General features: G+C 34.3%; 1 protein-coding gene across 3 annotated transcripts in view; it reads right to left on the bottom strand.

Moving 5' to 3' along the window:
* Positions 1-13,917, bottom strand: part of LOC117107295 (retinoic acid receptor alpha-like) — a 103,758-nt gene that overhangs the window by 54,149 nt on the left and 35,692 nt on the right. For 2 of the 3 annotated variants that reach the window (XM_033248926.1, XM_033248927.1), the window contains one exon: positions 4,070-4,300. In XM_033248926.1, coding sequence (XP_033104817.1) covers positions 4,070-4,112 — 43 coding nt within the window. In that variant the 5' untranslated portion in view covers positions 4,113-4,300. Of the gene's footprint in view, positions 1-4,069; positions 4,301-13,455; positions 13,649-13,917 lie in introns of those variants that run through there. The other variant, XM_033248928.1, reaches the window with a different exon arrangement.

Here is a 13,917-nt window from a genome sequence, read left to right as displayed (position 1 = left end):
ATTATAAAAATCTCCAAATTTGCTTCCATCACAGACCAAAGATAATTAAGAAATAGCATGCAAAATTTGAATTAATGCAATCCTAGTAGCTATTAACCATTAAATGTTCTAATTAGTATTGGTATTTATAGGTTATTTGCATACTTGAATTTGTGTCCTAAAATAAAAAATGTTTCAGATCACATTCAGCAGATTTGTACTTACGTCACTTGGAATACCATGTTATGGAAGTCCCGTACTAAAACATCCATGCTCGCATTCTCCCTAATAATCCCTAATAGTGTTTAATAATCCCTAATTTCTAAATTGAAAGAAGAAATATTGGGTACCCTAATAAAGTTTATACTGATAGTTGGCCATGACCAGGCCATGAAAGGACAGGAATCTGTATTAAGCCCTCTTTTAAGCAACTTCACACACAAATAGTAGGCCTATGTGTTGTACCTTGAACTATATAAGTACAGATAGCCATGGGCTTATGAAAACTTTGTGAGAACAAAATTTTATTAAGAACATACACCATTTTAACCAGTGGCTATTGTTACACCAGTCTTAAACCAATTCCTAATTCTGTAAGGATGAATTATTGTATGGATTGGATTAGGGCAATAATGTCCAATCAGAATTAGGAAATTGTTTAGGACTGGTGTAACAATAACCAATGCTTAAAAAACTGCTAGCGTCAAGGTTTCTCCAAATTAGTTTGATCTGCAAGAAAGAAAGTGAATTGCTGCAGCATGCATCCTCTCACAAGGCAAGAGAAAAATGGGGGGGGGGGGGAAAAAATCATCACAGAGATGTCAGTACGGGGAACATGTCAGCAAAACAGATTTTTGAACGACAAAGTAAACAATCTCACTGGGGTCAAGGTTGAAGAGTTTTCTCACCTCACGTGGCTCTGATTTCACTAATTCTACCACCCCCATATAATTAAAAAGGATGTTGATTTAACCATGGACCTATTATTATAGGTCGATGATTTAACTACATAACAATGTTTACAACATAATGTCAGCTAGTGCGAAGCCAGTCGTCTATGCCTGGTCTACATAATGTCAGACTAACTCGCGTGCAAGAAAATGCAATGCTTTATAATCTGCGTACAGTAGATAACATATACAGGAATCGATAATAGCAACCGTAACACTGAACATTGTCTGAATTTTGTATAATCATAAGAGCTTGAAACATTATAAAAATCTCCAAATTATCAATGCCTTCATTTTCTTGTGTAATTTCCTACAACATATCATCCTATATTTTCATAACATCAACCATAACACTGAACATTGTCTGATTTTTGTATAATCGTAAGGGCTTGAAACATTATTACTGTAGAAAAATCTCAAAAATCATCAATGTCTTCATTTTCCTATGTAATTTCCTACAATATATCATCCTATATTTTTTTGCCTGCAGGTTGTGGGCGCACTGATGCATTATGTGCATGCATCTAAACAATGCTTTTGGTCTATAACCTTATACTTGTACTTTATGAACAGTACTTTACTAAGAAAATCGGAAACTCGTGTACCATATATCATCAAGTGAATTCAAAGTGCATGACAGCTAGAAAAATATTGGCCTAAATATCAAATTTTACTTACTGGTTATTGTGTTTGTGTGAGGGAAAGTAATTTAAAAATGGAAGCTGAAGTACTGTACCGTACCTGAAGTGCTAGGTAGAAAAGTGCCTAAAAATTATGGCCTACATACAGTACATAAAAGACTCACCATTGTAGATACTTACTCTTATTATACTTCACTAATTACTAGTCACAAAATTTGGAACAAAGGCTGAAGCAAGGCTCCTAAATGTTCGCAAGAAATTAGGTTAAGGAAAAGATTACAGTATTGTACGCCCGTAATAAGTGGACTTTCTAGAGAGCGCCATTCCTTATTTTTGTAGCATGAAACCCTTCCTATTTATAATCCTCATCCTGCCTCATAATGATCAATAATACAGTGGTAGACAATTTACATACAAGCAACAATATATAGGAAGAAGGTTTGGAAGTGTAACAAAAACATGAGTATTCATGAGAATACATTCTGGTTACTCATTTCATCTGCTTAATGGATAAATATTGTGACCTTTGCATATTGTTTGACCGCGAGAAAAAAGCACTAGCCTTTTTACGTGCGAGTTGAACATGGAAAGTTTTGAACTGTTGGAAGAATAATTAAGATAGAAGACTTGTATTTTTAAATATCAAAAGTAAAGTAGTAAAATTAGTTAAATTTTTACGATCAACTTCTCATATTGTACATGCCAAGTTGGAAGTAGCTAGTGGCTTGAGATTTAAGAGGAAATAAGCCCATTTGATGTGGGTCGAGGGCCCACCTAGGGCCCAAAGAAATTTTGGGCATCTATATGCTCTCTGGTGCACTCTGAAATAGATCTCTAGTGCTCAAATAGAAATGACGTAATGTGACGATACTGGAACACAGTTTTGGAGGATTACCAGAAAAATAATTTATAAATTTTTAAAGCAAGTCTTATTACCGGACCGGGTAGACGAGATGTTTTGGCTTGCGGCCAGAAAGGCCACTGGCAGTTCCTATGTGAGGCGCAAGAAGGAAGGCCTTTGTCCTTCACTTTCCCCCAAAAACAGCAACGGAATTATTGAAGGTAGACTATTACATTTTTATGTATTTACCAGCCACTAAGACTTCTCTGCGATTATTCAAAAAATGATCCAGAATGCTTTTGCTGAGTATAGCTTGAATGCCTCCAATTATTAATAAAATGTTTACTTTATTATTAGATAATAATTAAAAACCTCAATCATGTATTTAGCCTAGTGATGCTAAATTTACAACCCAAAATGTATGGGATGACTGATCAGCCATGAACCTTATAATTTGGCCTAGGCCAATGGTTAAAAAAAAATTAAACCCCCAAACAACCCACAAACACAACTTCCTACCAAACGACCCTGAACTGCAATTGTCACTGACAACACTTTTTTTTCTACTGGTAATGAATGTCACCTAACCAATTGCGCTGAGCTTCAATGTTGCCAACGAAAACAAGAACAGTTGTGTACTCCAACGCACCGCTCTGCAAACTTTATACTTTGAACACGACCCATGGTTTGCAGACCCTTACTAATACTGCATAAAAACAGACTCAAATTCTACAGTCAAAAATAGTCATTTTTGTAAGTTTAAATGAAAATAAAAATACTTTAAAGTGATAGAAATACATACGATATACTGCATCAATCAAGAAGGTATAGAAACTTGCATCAATATGGCAGAATTACTGACATTATATCTAAAGGTCAGAGGTAATTATACTTGACCTGATAAAACAGAATGTCATTTTGTGACCTACATAAACACATGGGACACACCGTTATAAATTTAATTATTCTGTTAAAAATGTTATTGTATAATTAATTTTTTTAAAAGACAGATAATTTACATTAGTGCGCTGATTCTAAAACTTCAGTTATTTTTTTATCAATCTTATTCTTATTTAAACAGAAAATGTATTTAACACAAATAATGCTTCCTCCGTGTTCTGCTACCTCTTTAATTACTGTTACTGGTAGTAATCAATGTGCAGTTATCAACAATTATTTAATTTCAGAACCCAGCTAGCTATTTTAATCATTGGTGGCTCCTTTTGCAATCCCCGGAAAAGCATCTCATGACGTCAACATTGGGTTCAAGACTACGATTTCATTCACATTCTCCAAGTATGGACGCACCAATAATTGTCTTTACATGATATTAATAACAAAGATGACAAAGACAATGATGATGATGATGATGTCGATGATGATGATGATGTTGGTGATGATGACAAAAAAGCTAGAAAGGCGATAATATTAATGAAAATGATATCTTTATTATCGCTATTGTTAAACTGTGTCACTGATCAACACTCCAAAGTTGAGTAAAGGTAATATCCTCATCATCATTATCATTATCATTATCATCATCATTATCTTGATAATGATTGTGGATGTCAGTTTTCCAGAAGCTGACAATGATGAAATTTATAATGATGATGAATACAAAACATTACTTTGTTAAATAAAATATTTGAAGTTCTTACCTTGCGGGTGCATGCCCGCTAATGAGTTCATATTCATATCCATGTGGTTCTATTATCTGGGTGCACACTTCAGTGTACATATAATAGTAATCCAAATTCACTACTCAATTTTCAAGCAAGATTCCAAATCCAAAGTTCTGTTAAAGTCCTGTTGTTGCAGCAAAGTTACCATAAATTTTCAATATCCTTCAAACACACATTATAAAATATTCATTCAGGAAGAAACAATACCTGTAAAAAACAAGAAAGGGTCAGATTACAATTTAGGTTTAAACTAATACAATAATTTAATTTAATTTCTTTGCCACAGAGATGGTATCTAAACTTAATAGGATATGGTCCTGTCTCTTATACACATCTAGATGTGTATAAGAGACAGAGTACGGGGAACATATATATGAAAGATGAAGACTTTTCAGTTATATTAAAGCAAAATTTGATTGAGAAACTGAATACCAATCTACATAGCAATCTTGAAGCACACTGAGGTGAGGTTGATCTGTGGCCTTAGTTTGGTAGTTAAAAAAAAGATATTATGATAGAGGTGGTGTGCAGTACAGTATAAAGCTGGGGTGGGCATACAGTGGGTCAGAGGGCTATAAAGTGAATTTCTTACTTAACAGTGATAGCCGCAACCAACCTTCACAGTGTGTTTTCAAAAACTTTTATACAGCGTTATGCTCAGTTATAAAATTACTTTTTACAGATGACTGTTGTTGGGGCGTGAAAATCAAGGAGTTTTCTAGCCAAAGATGGTTGTTGGCCTCACACAGACTTTCTAATTTATTTTCGTGGGCTGCATCAAAACCACTGTTCAATGGCTTGTGGCCTGCACTTTGCCTACCTGTAGTATAATAGTAATCAGTAGTCTGCCTATGTTGAGGTTACAATAAACATGAACTTACAAAGAAACTAATTTAACTCTATTTGATTATTTTAATTGCTTATTTTGTACAACTTTCAAAAATTAGAACGAGAAATTATTTTCCCTCCAGTTAACACTGAACAGCTGTAGCACAAGTAAAAAAAAATTCTAAAACTAGTTATTTTCATTTCCTGATTATATTTTATAGCTTCTTTGATCTCTTTTCTTAAATTAGCATTTTCTTCAGATTGTACTACAGAGAGCATCTGCCAGAGCTGCAGTTCACCAGAATCTCAAGGGTTTCTCACGAATAAACCGCATTTCTTTGAACCATTTGGTGACCGGCTGGTTATAACAATTCAATAAAAGAAATCTGCCAAATATTGATGAAATTTTAATCAGAATATACTGTAGACTACAGAAAGGTCCACCGATTAATCTCAGATAAGATAGTATAATACATACCCCAAGTATCGAAATGCACGCCATCGTGTCGGGATTCAATATTTCGAATTAAGTATGTCATCAGGAATGAAAAATTATCCATATTTGCAAGCTTATATGCACAAGTACCAAAAGTGTACGACCAATCAAAACATTACCCCAGAAAGACTAAATTTTAGATATTAAAATGAAGACTACTGAATACTTTTCTTGAATAACCTTGAAGTAACGCCAAATAAAATGATTGCTAGTTTCACGTCCCAGTCCTCAAATTTTGGAGCCTTATAAACAAATTTTCAAACAAAATAATTTATTTTATTTGCCTAAAACTAAAAAATATTGAATTCTAGTATCAAATTTCAGCAATAATATCTTATTTTCTACTTAAAAATAAATATTTCAGTTTTTGTCTAATAATTTATGAACCAGTAATTCTCACCTTTACTCAGTTAAAACAAGGGAAAAAATCAGCAGTTACATGGTCAACTAGCTTTTACAAAATGTAAAAACTCCTGAAATTAGCACTAAGTAAAGGAACCAGTTTTAAGAAAATGCTGGGCCATGAACTAAAGAGATTTCTAGGACATGAGGTGTAATATACAATGGCAGTTATTGAACTACTGTGGATACAGATTATAAGATATAATACGATGATCCAGCCGGCATAGAAATCGTGCGTTACATTCATCGAAAGCTTCATTACTCAGGATCAGCACTTAAATCTTCAAAAGCTTCTGAACACTTTATTCCACTTCATCTTTACTCTCTACTCTAAAAAGCAACAACTTGCTGAACTATAGTAAAAAATAATACAGGAAGGTATTTTTTTTAATGAATAACAATAATATAAATATATGGCTACATAAATAGAAAAAGAGGGTGCTTCAGGCATAGAATAAAACATAAAAATAGCAATTAATGAACTAAAGGGAAAACAAGTGAACAGATGGTTATTGCCCCTAGCCTTAAAACAACCATAATATAATATTCTATCTACTTTATGTCATTCCAGATAATGCTATTTTTATCAACTATGAGAGCATCTATCTTAATTTTTTTTAATATTATAGATTGTGCTATTTCTTACAAAATGAAATGTAATTAATATAAAATTATTCTATTTCGTCAACATTGTATACTTAAAGTAAATTTAATACAATTTTGTAATTTTATAGACCATCCAAAATTATATATTTTTATAATGTTTAGCTTAAATTTCATTTAAGTAATTATGATAATTATATTATGAGAACTTTATATAGTATTTATGAAGTCAATATCAGACAAAATATACAGTAGTTGATTGGGTTTTTCTGCAATGCTATTCTAAAAAGCATTTTCCTTTATAAAAACATTAGGTTCTTGTTTTATTGCCATAATAAACTCAGACTCAGATTTAAACAAAAAGTTGTTTAATCATATTATGCTTGGCAGGAAAAAACAGCCCTTAAAGGAATGTGTAGGAGGAGTTGATGAGAAATGGGTTCACTGATGGAGGACAGGAAGCAATATTAAAGCTTTCCAAGAAACATGTAAAAGGTTAAAAGAGCATCTTGATAAATTCCAAAGACATACCATATCTGACCGGGGACACATTGCTAAATCTAGCTTTTGGAAATAACCATCCTTTTTCCCCTTATACTTTGTTGACAGATATTCCTTATAAAGACGTGATGCTCTTCCATAAAATATATTTTGATTGACATTAGAGATGCTATCAAAAGCAGAACTGCACGTGAATGAACTGAAGTTAACTGTGCTAAATGTGAGATGCAAGTGGATTATGATCACACCATGTCAGTGACTTTTACAAAAAAAAAATCTGTATGGGACTGATACTGCTAAAATAGGGTTAGTAGAGTGAGCATGAGATTCTAATAAGACAGAAGTAGGTTAAAGATGAAGCAACATTAATAGATGATTGAATTAATATGAGATAAAATAGAGAAGTTGAGGTATGAAGATGGGAGAATCCACTATGGAAGATAGTTGACTTTGATATCTGGTGCTAATAGGTATGGTGCTAATACTGTAGGTATGGTAATATGGAGATACAGTAAGATGGAGAAGATGAGGTTGGATGCAGGTATGAGAAATAACTACTGTAAGAGCTCAATACAGTAGATACAGCAGCTCAGAGCCGCCTCAGGGCCACCTTTTTACAAGTTGGAACAATCAATAAACTTTAAGCCAACCCACAGCCAAGATAAAGTTAGTCCGACTCATCTTCATATCTGAACGTACACCAAACCAGGGTCGAGAAGGTTGCTTTGATAGCGGTCTATTTTGACATCTTATACCATAACATTTCACGGAAAAAGCGCAAAGGAGGTAAGTGTGAAGATTCAGAGTGCCACCCTGAGCCAAGTTAAAATAACTTTAGATTCAGATGACTGTGTTGTTAACATGCACTTAAAAATCTGTTCCAAAAGATGGTGTGCTTTTTTATACTTGCATCTAAAGCTCTGCAGTTGAAACACATAGAGAGCAGTGGATAGAACTAAACCAGTGTACTAAAGGTTAAAAATTGATCTCCATAGTTCAGCACACAATGACTTCCACTAGTATAGCCAAATGAGATATGATGCTCAAATAGAAATAGGTAAGAAGAGGTTTGGCACAGAGGGTCTGGAACATTAAAAACAGCGAATTCTATCTTGTCCGTCCGTAACGCTCACATTTTCGCTGTTCTATTTTTGGTAACAATATCAATCCGCACAATTTTTTTTTTTGTAAGATAAGGTGTAAACTATTCTTGCATATGAAACATATAATGAATCAGCTAGTAGTGGCATAAAATGTTTTTGGAGAATTAAAATTGAAAGTGTCCGTCCGTAACGATGGATTATACTCTTATATCATAATAATCAAGTTAAGATAAGATGTAAAGTAATTATTTACCAATAAATAGAAAAGGTAAAATTGATTGCTAAGATCATGATGTTTACATCTTCTACTGTATATTAATTAATCTATTATCCTTGGATGTATTAGGTTTGGAATCAAAAAAGAGTAAAAGTGTTTTGAGTTGGAGTCTGAAATATGTGTCTTTGGGCAAGGCACTTTATCTTCAGCCCATCTCCATCCCAGGAGTATAGATTGGTACCTAATAGGATTTGATTTTGTAATGAAATTGGTCTGGAACATGAAATGGCTTTACTCCCCAGGGAATAGAAGAGGTTACACAATTATGTATGATTGTTTATGTATCAAATAACCAAGAGTAATAGATTCAGAAATAAGTATTTTTATTATAATCCTCAACAAACTAAAGTTCCATGATTAAAACAAACTGCCACTAGTAGTACTAGCTAGCGCCTAAGAAAAAAATCAATCAACTTTTTGGTAATGAGAAAAAAATTTGACGAATGTACTGTAGGCTGTTGAATTAGTAACCATTCTGGAAATAATATCGCTTTTAAAATTCTGAATACATATTAGCATGGCAAAAAAATTCAGCAAATATGTCAAGCAAATTAAGAAAACCATTTTGAGAATGACATACTGGCAAAAAACATGGCTTTAGAGCTTAGGTTTTAGGTTCGAGCAACATTCAAAAAAGGCAATTCAACAACAGGACGTACCACTCCGCTCGCGAACATAGTGTGTGCATGCAGTCTTGATCTTTACTGTGGCATCGACAATCTGATGCTAGTTGCGAGTACAGCCGTCAATTATTAGTATATGCATGCCATGTTTTATGGTGTTAGTTACTATTTTATTAATTTGGGGTACTTCGTACTGTCTGTTACATCTAATTTCTTTTGACCACAAGCTTGTTAAGTGCTTCTATAAACTACAATTTGATTCATGAAAATTGACCAACAAAATGAAAAGTTACAGCAAATTGAAATTTATTTATTTTTTCTGTAATGTGAGTCTAATGAACCACACTACGCCACAACATCGGTAAAAATAATGTTGAAATAACGAATAAAATTTCAGTCTAATGTTAGTGCAAAATATCATTAGGTCTTTGTAATCACCGCACGACACGACACACAATTATCACTAGCAACTAACACACGCGTGGATAATTCAGCGTTTAAGGGCACGCGGTGCATAGAATGTCGATGCCAGAGTTATAACCTTTGATGTCCTAAGATGTGCGTCCTGTTGTTGAATTGCCTTGCTTCAACTATAGCTACTGTATACAGTAGGCCTACATGAAAAGAAGATACTATTCAGGAACTTTTATTACTGTATCAAGATGCTCGGTTGAGGTAAAACCCCATTGTATTTTGAGGAAGTGTGTCACATGGGTAAGAAACTGAATCTTAAGGTCACAGGTTAAACTCATGCACCATTTACTTATGATGTCCTTACATTAGAACATAATTAGAGGAAGAGTTAGATCCTGCATTGCTTGACCTTTACCTTCTCTTGGGGTGAGACGAACTTCTTTTGTACTAAAGTATATTATTCTACAATGTGATAATTCTGCATTAGGAAGTATAGTACTATAATACTAAAGCAGCAATTACCAGACCTGTACCAGGTCCACGATGTCTAACCTAAGCAAGCTATGGACTACCTCTAGGCCTATATAATCTAGGATAGGAAAAACAATTCTGTGACATTTTTATTTCTCTTATTATAGGACTATTTCTGATTGAGACGTAACTCAAAAGAATGTCTCTTGAATGGTTCATTTCATTCTTATATAATTATTTCCATTTCTTTGCAGACTCATGTTTACAGATTTTTGTTTCTGAAAAATCATGTAGCCATCTTCAATATCCATCAAAACTTAAGAAGAATCACAGTGATTGACATTAATGACAACTGATTGGAGAGAATTTTGAATTTTACAAAAGTTTCTGTGTTATGAAAAGTTCAATATCCACACATGGAAATAATGCTAGATAAAAAAATTTCAAAACAACAAATAATGTGTTTCTGAAACATACAATAGACAAACAATGTATATCTGTCAAACCGTAAGCCTACAGAGTCATAGTACCTATGACTCCTGCCTTTTAAACACTTGTTTGTTACTAATATAAATGCCAAGGCTCTTTAGATAAGTCGGCTGATGCCATCCCCTTTATAGATATCAAAGTAATAATTGTGTTACACGACAGCTATTTCAGGCAATTCAACTCAAAATCAACTAAAATTAGAAACTATATTCTACAATGTTAAAAGCAACCGACATTAAATAACATGGCATACTTCACAGTAATCTAAAAAATGTTGGCAATTAACACTTTGTATGGCAACGACATGATTCTAGTCCAAATGTAGATTGTAAAATTCCAGTAAGAATTCTATTTAAATTGGTTGAGTATTTTTGTTTGTACTGTATGTATGTATGTATGTATGTCATATAGTCAATTACTCACTCACACCACAAACTATAATAAAGTAGTTTATGTTGGTTTGTGTATCATATATTCCAGTTTTCATTGTGTAATTTTTGTCATACACAGAGTGGCGGTGCTACGGGGGGCCCTAGGCAGGGCTACATCCCCCTGTTGGGGGGCTTTCGGGGAGAAAAACCACAATTCGTCGGAGAAAAAATTTTAAAAAATTATATGTATTTTGTACATATTATTAGACTCGGGGGTACAGTAAGTCACCTGGACCACTTTCGAAAGGTTTTTAGCGATGCCAAACCACGCCCACTTTTTTCTCGTTGTGGATATCAACCCTCCGTCGGGGACCTTGGACCCCCCTCAGGGACCTTGGATCCCCAGTCAGGGAAATCCTGGCGTAGCCACTACATACACGATTCTTCTAAGCAACAACAGCACACACTAAATTTGTTGTTTTCACTTGGGATGAGTGATGAGGTAAGTAAGCATTCCAAAGTAATGCAATGTAACCTTCAACTCACCTTGAAATACCCTATAGTAACTCTCCCTTTAAGAACAAGTATTTATATTACAGCCCAAACCTATTTGAAAAGCGATAAGGAAAGTGATTTTTTTTTTTACTCAAACCCATTGGACTGTGGCATAAAAAGAAATCAGTCAATTTTCACGTAATAAATACTGACAAATTAGACCACCATCCAACCCCCATCAGTTTGATTAAGCACTCCCATCGGCCAAAGTTCATCGGGCAGTGGGACCAAAAAAAAAATAGGCCTAGTTTTCCCATCCCAGCCATTTCCGGCCATTTATAAGAAGTCCCAATTTTTTTTTTAAATCTTGTTTTGAGAGGAGAGGACACCCCCTCCCATACCCACCTCTGGCTCAGGCCTTCGGCACTCAAATAACGCTGCGCAATATAGTTACACCCATAAATACTTAGGCCCCCCCCCCATAAATTATATCCTAGAGCCGCCACTGTTTCAGTTGGGTTCTGTATACCGTAATTATATTTTAGCCAGTGTTATCGGATGATACAAAACCAACAGAATTTCGCAGGTATGTAATGATAACACTGTTGGGAGCTTGAGCAGGACCGATACTGAAAGTCTGCCGAAATCTGGAGTGGAACAGAAATGTGAGTGGGTATTTGTGGGTAATGGGATGAATAATCAAAGTGGATAGTAGAAACTGAAAGCCTTTTGCAGTCAATAAATGGTTCAATTGCAAGTTGTTAAAGTTGAGCTTTAAGCAGCCAAATTAAGCTGAGGTGGTTTTCATCCTAACAGAATAATTATGTGGCAATACTCTAATCTGATTTATATTTTTATTATTATTTTAGGATATGCTAGCAAGATGTCTTTTTGACTACAGTAGTGCTCCTGTGAGTACTATACTCTTCCAATGAGCCTTAATAATTAATATTTACTGTACTGTAGGCTTCTAAGTGCTGAAGAAGGGAGTCAGTGAAAATGATTATTCTGCCTTTTTTGCTGTTTTCTTTGGGCCTGTTTCTGCTGCCAGAAAATACCTGTATAATACAGGTATTTTAAAATACAGGTATTTTTTTTGCAGTAGAAACGAGCCATCCTAAGAAATACAGGTATTTCTGTACAGCTTAAAAAATCGCTATTGATTGAGGGTACGTACCGGTATTCAGAAATGTGTAACGGTATTCACAGTCCCTAAATTCAGCTGCAACACAAAATACCTGTATTGGTGTCCCCCGGAATAACCCCAATACGACCTTTTTCTCTCTGCTAGCCTATCCAGTGTGTAGGCGCGCAAAGGTACAAAATACTGTCTGTAGGCCTAGTGAAAAGATGTGGACTGAAGAGATATATATTATAATTATTTTTTGTTTAGTTAAAAAGTAGATACCTGTAATATCAGGACAAAACTTGTAATACCATGAGATTTTGAGTACCCTTAAAAAAATATATGACATTTACGCTTGTAAATAATACATGAATTAAACAACATAGAATTTTGAAAAGATGCGGGCAGCAGTGATAATAAATTAGGGGGCCTTAACTTTAAAAGAACAATTTGCAAGTTTAAATAAACATAGGCCTACATACAGTAGTGCTACTGTACTAAATCACTAAAATAATGTACACTGTACCCTGAATAAAATATACAGTACCATAACCCGGAAACAGCACACAGCCTATAACCCTGAATTAACATACTGTAATCATCATATTACGTACTGTGTTGTAAGTGTAAAATAAAGTACTGTATCTTAATCTTGAAAACATCTGGTATAATAACCCTGAAATATACTGTAGTATACCCCTAAACTTACATGACTGTATTGTAACCCTGAAATAATATAGGCCTATTTTTAATTGAGCCTAATTAACGTACTATATTATAAACCTAAAATATGTTACTGTTTTGTAACCCAGAAAAAATATGTTACAAAGTAATACGTAAAAAGATTTAACAGTAGGCCTAAGATGACACTCACAAGATTGTAGCCAAGAAAGTCTTAGATTCAATGTCAAACAATTACTAAAAACACTGCAATAATATCAACATATTAGACCACATTAAGATAAAAAAAAATACTGACATAAACCACACACTAACATAAAACATAAACCACTTTTATGAGCCTAACACTCCAATGATACTAACACTGTAAAAGGCTGATTTCATCTTTTGATTTATGTATCAACTATTCACAATGCCTGATAAACTTGTACACATCTTGTCAATGCTTAACTACAACAAAATTAAATAGCATTCATACTTACCTAGACAATTCTCAAGTTTTTTTTTTACAATTGCCCCTTACACATAACACCAACCTGGCAAGAAGAAGTACAATATATTCCAAATACTGATGCGATAGTCCACTCTAGTACCTTGGGACCTACCTATGAGGCTGGTAATGATAAATCAAGAGTATCTTAATGCCTCCTGGTGCTTGACCTACAGACACTGTGCAGCAGGAAGCCAGTTATTTTGCTTACTGGCCTTGAACCTCGAAAACAGAACAGAACAATACTGGGTAGTAAAGCCTACTGACCCTGATAATGTGCGGACTAACTAAGTGGAAAATGCCTCAGCGCCACATACAGACGGCTACCCAGTGCAATTAAAATACACCAACACAGCTGTCTGCACAGTATGGTCAGCTTCATTACGCATTGTAGTGGCCTACAATCATAGTATCGCCAGTGGTGCATAATTCAGTCTAAAATTGCACTGACCTT

This window comes from Anneissia japonica, unplaced genomic scaffold, assembly GCF_011630105.1.
Source record: "Anneissia japonica isolate Jap-2015-1 unplaced genomic scaffold, ASM1163010v1 scaffold211_len1577895_cov191, whole genome shotgun sequence".
Classification (NCBI taxonomy): Eukaryota; Metazoa; Echinodermata; class Crinoidea; order Comatulida; family Comatulidae; genus Anneissia; species Anneissia japonica.
This window is presented reverse-complemented; position numbering and strand designations above follow the sequence as displayed.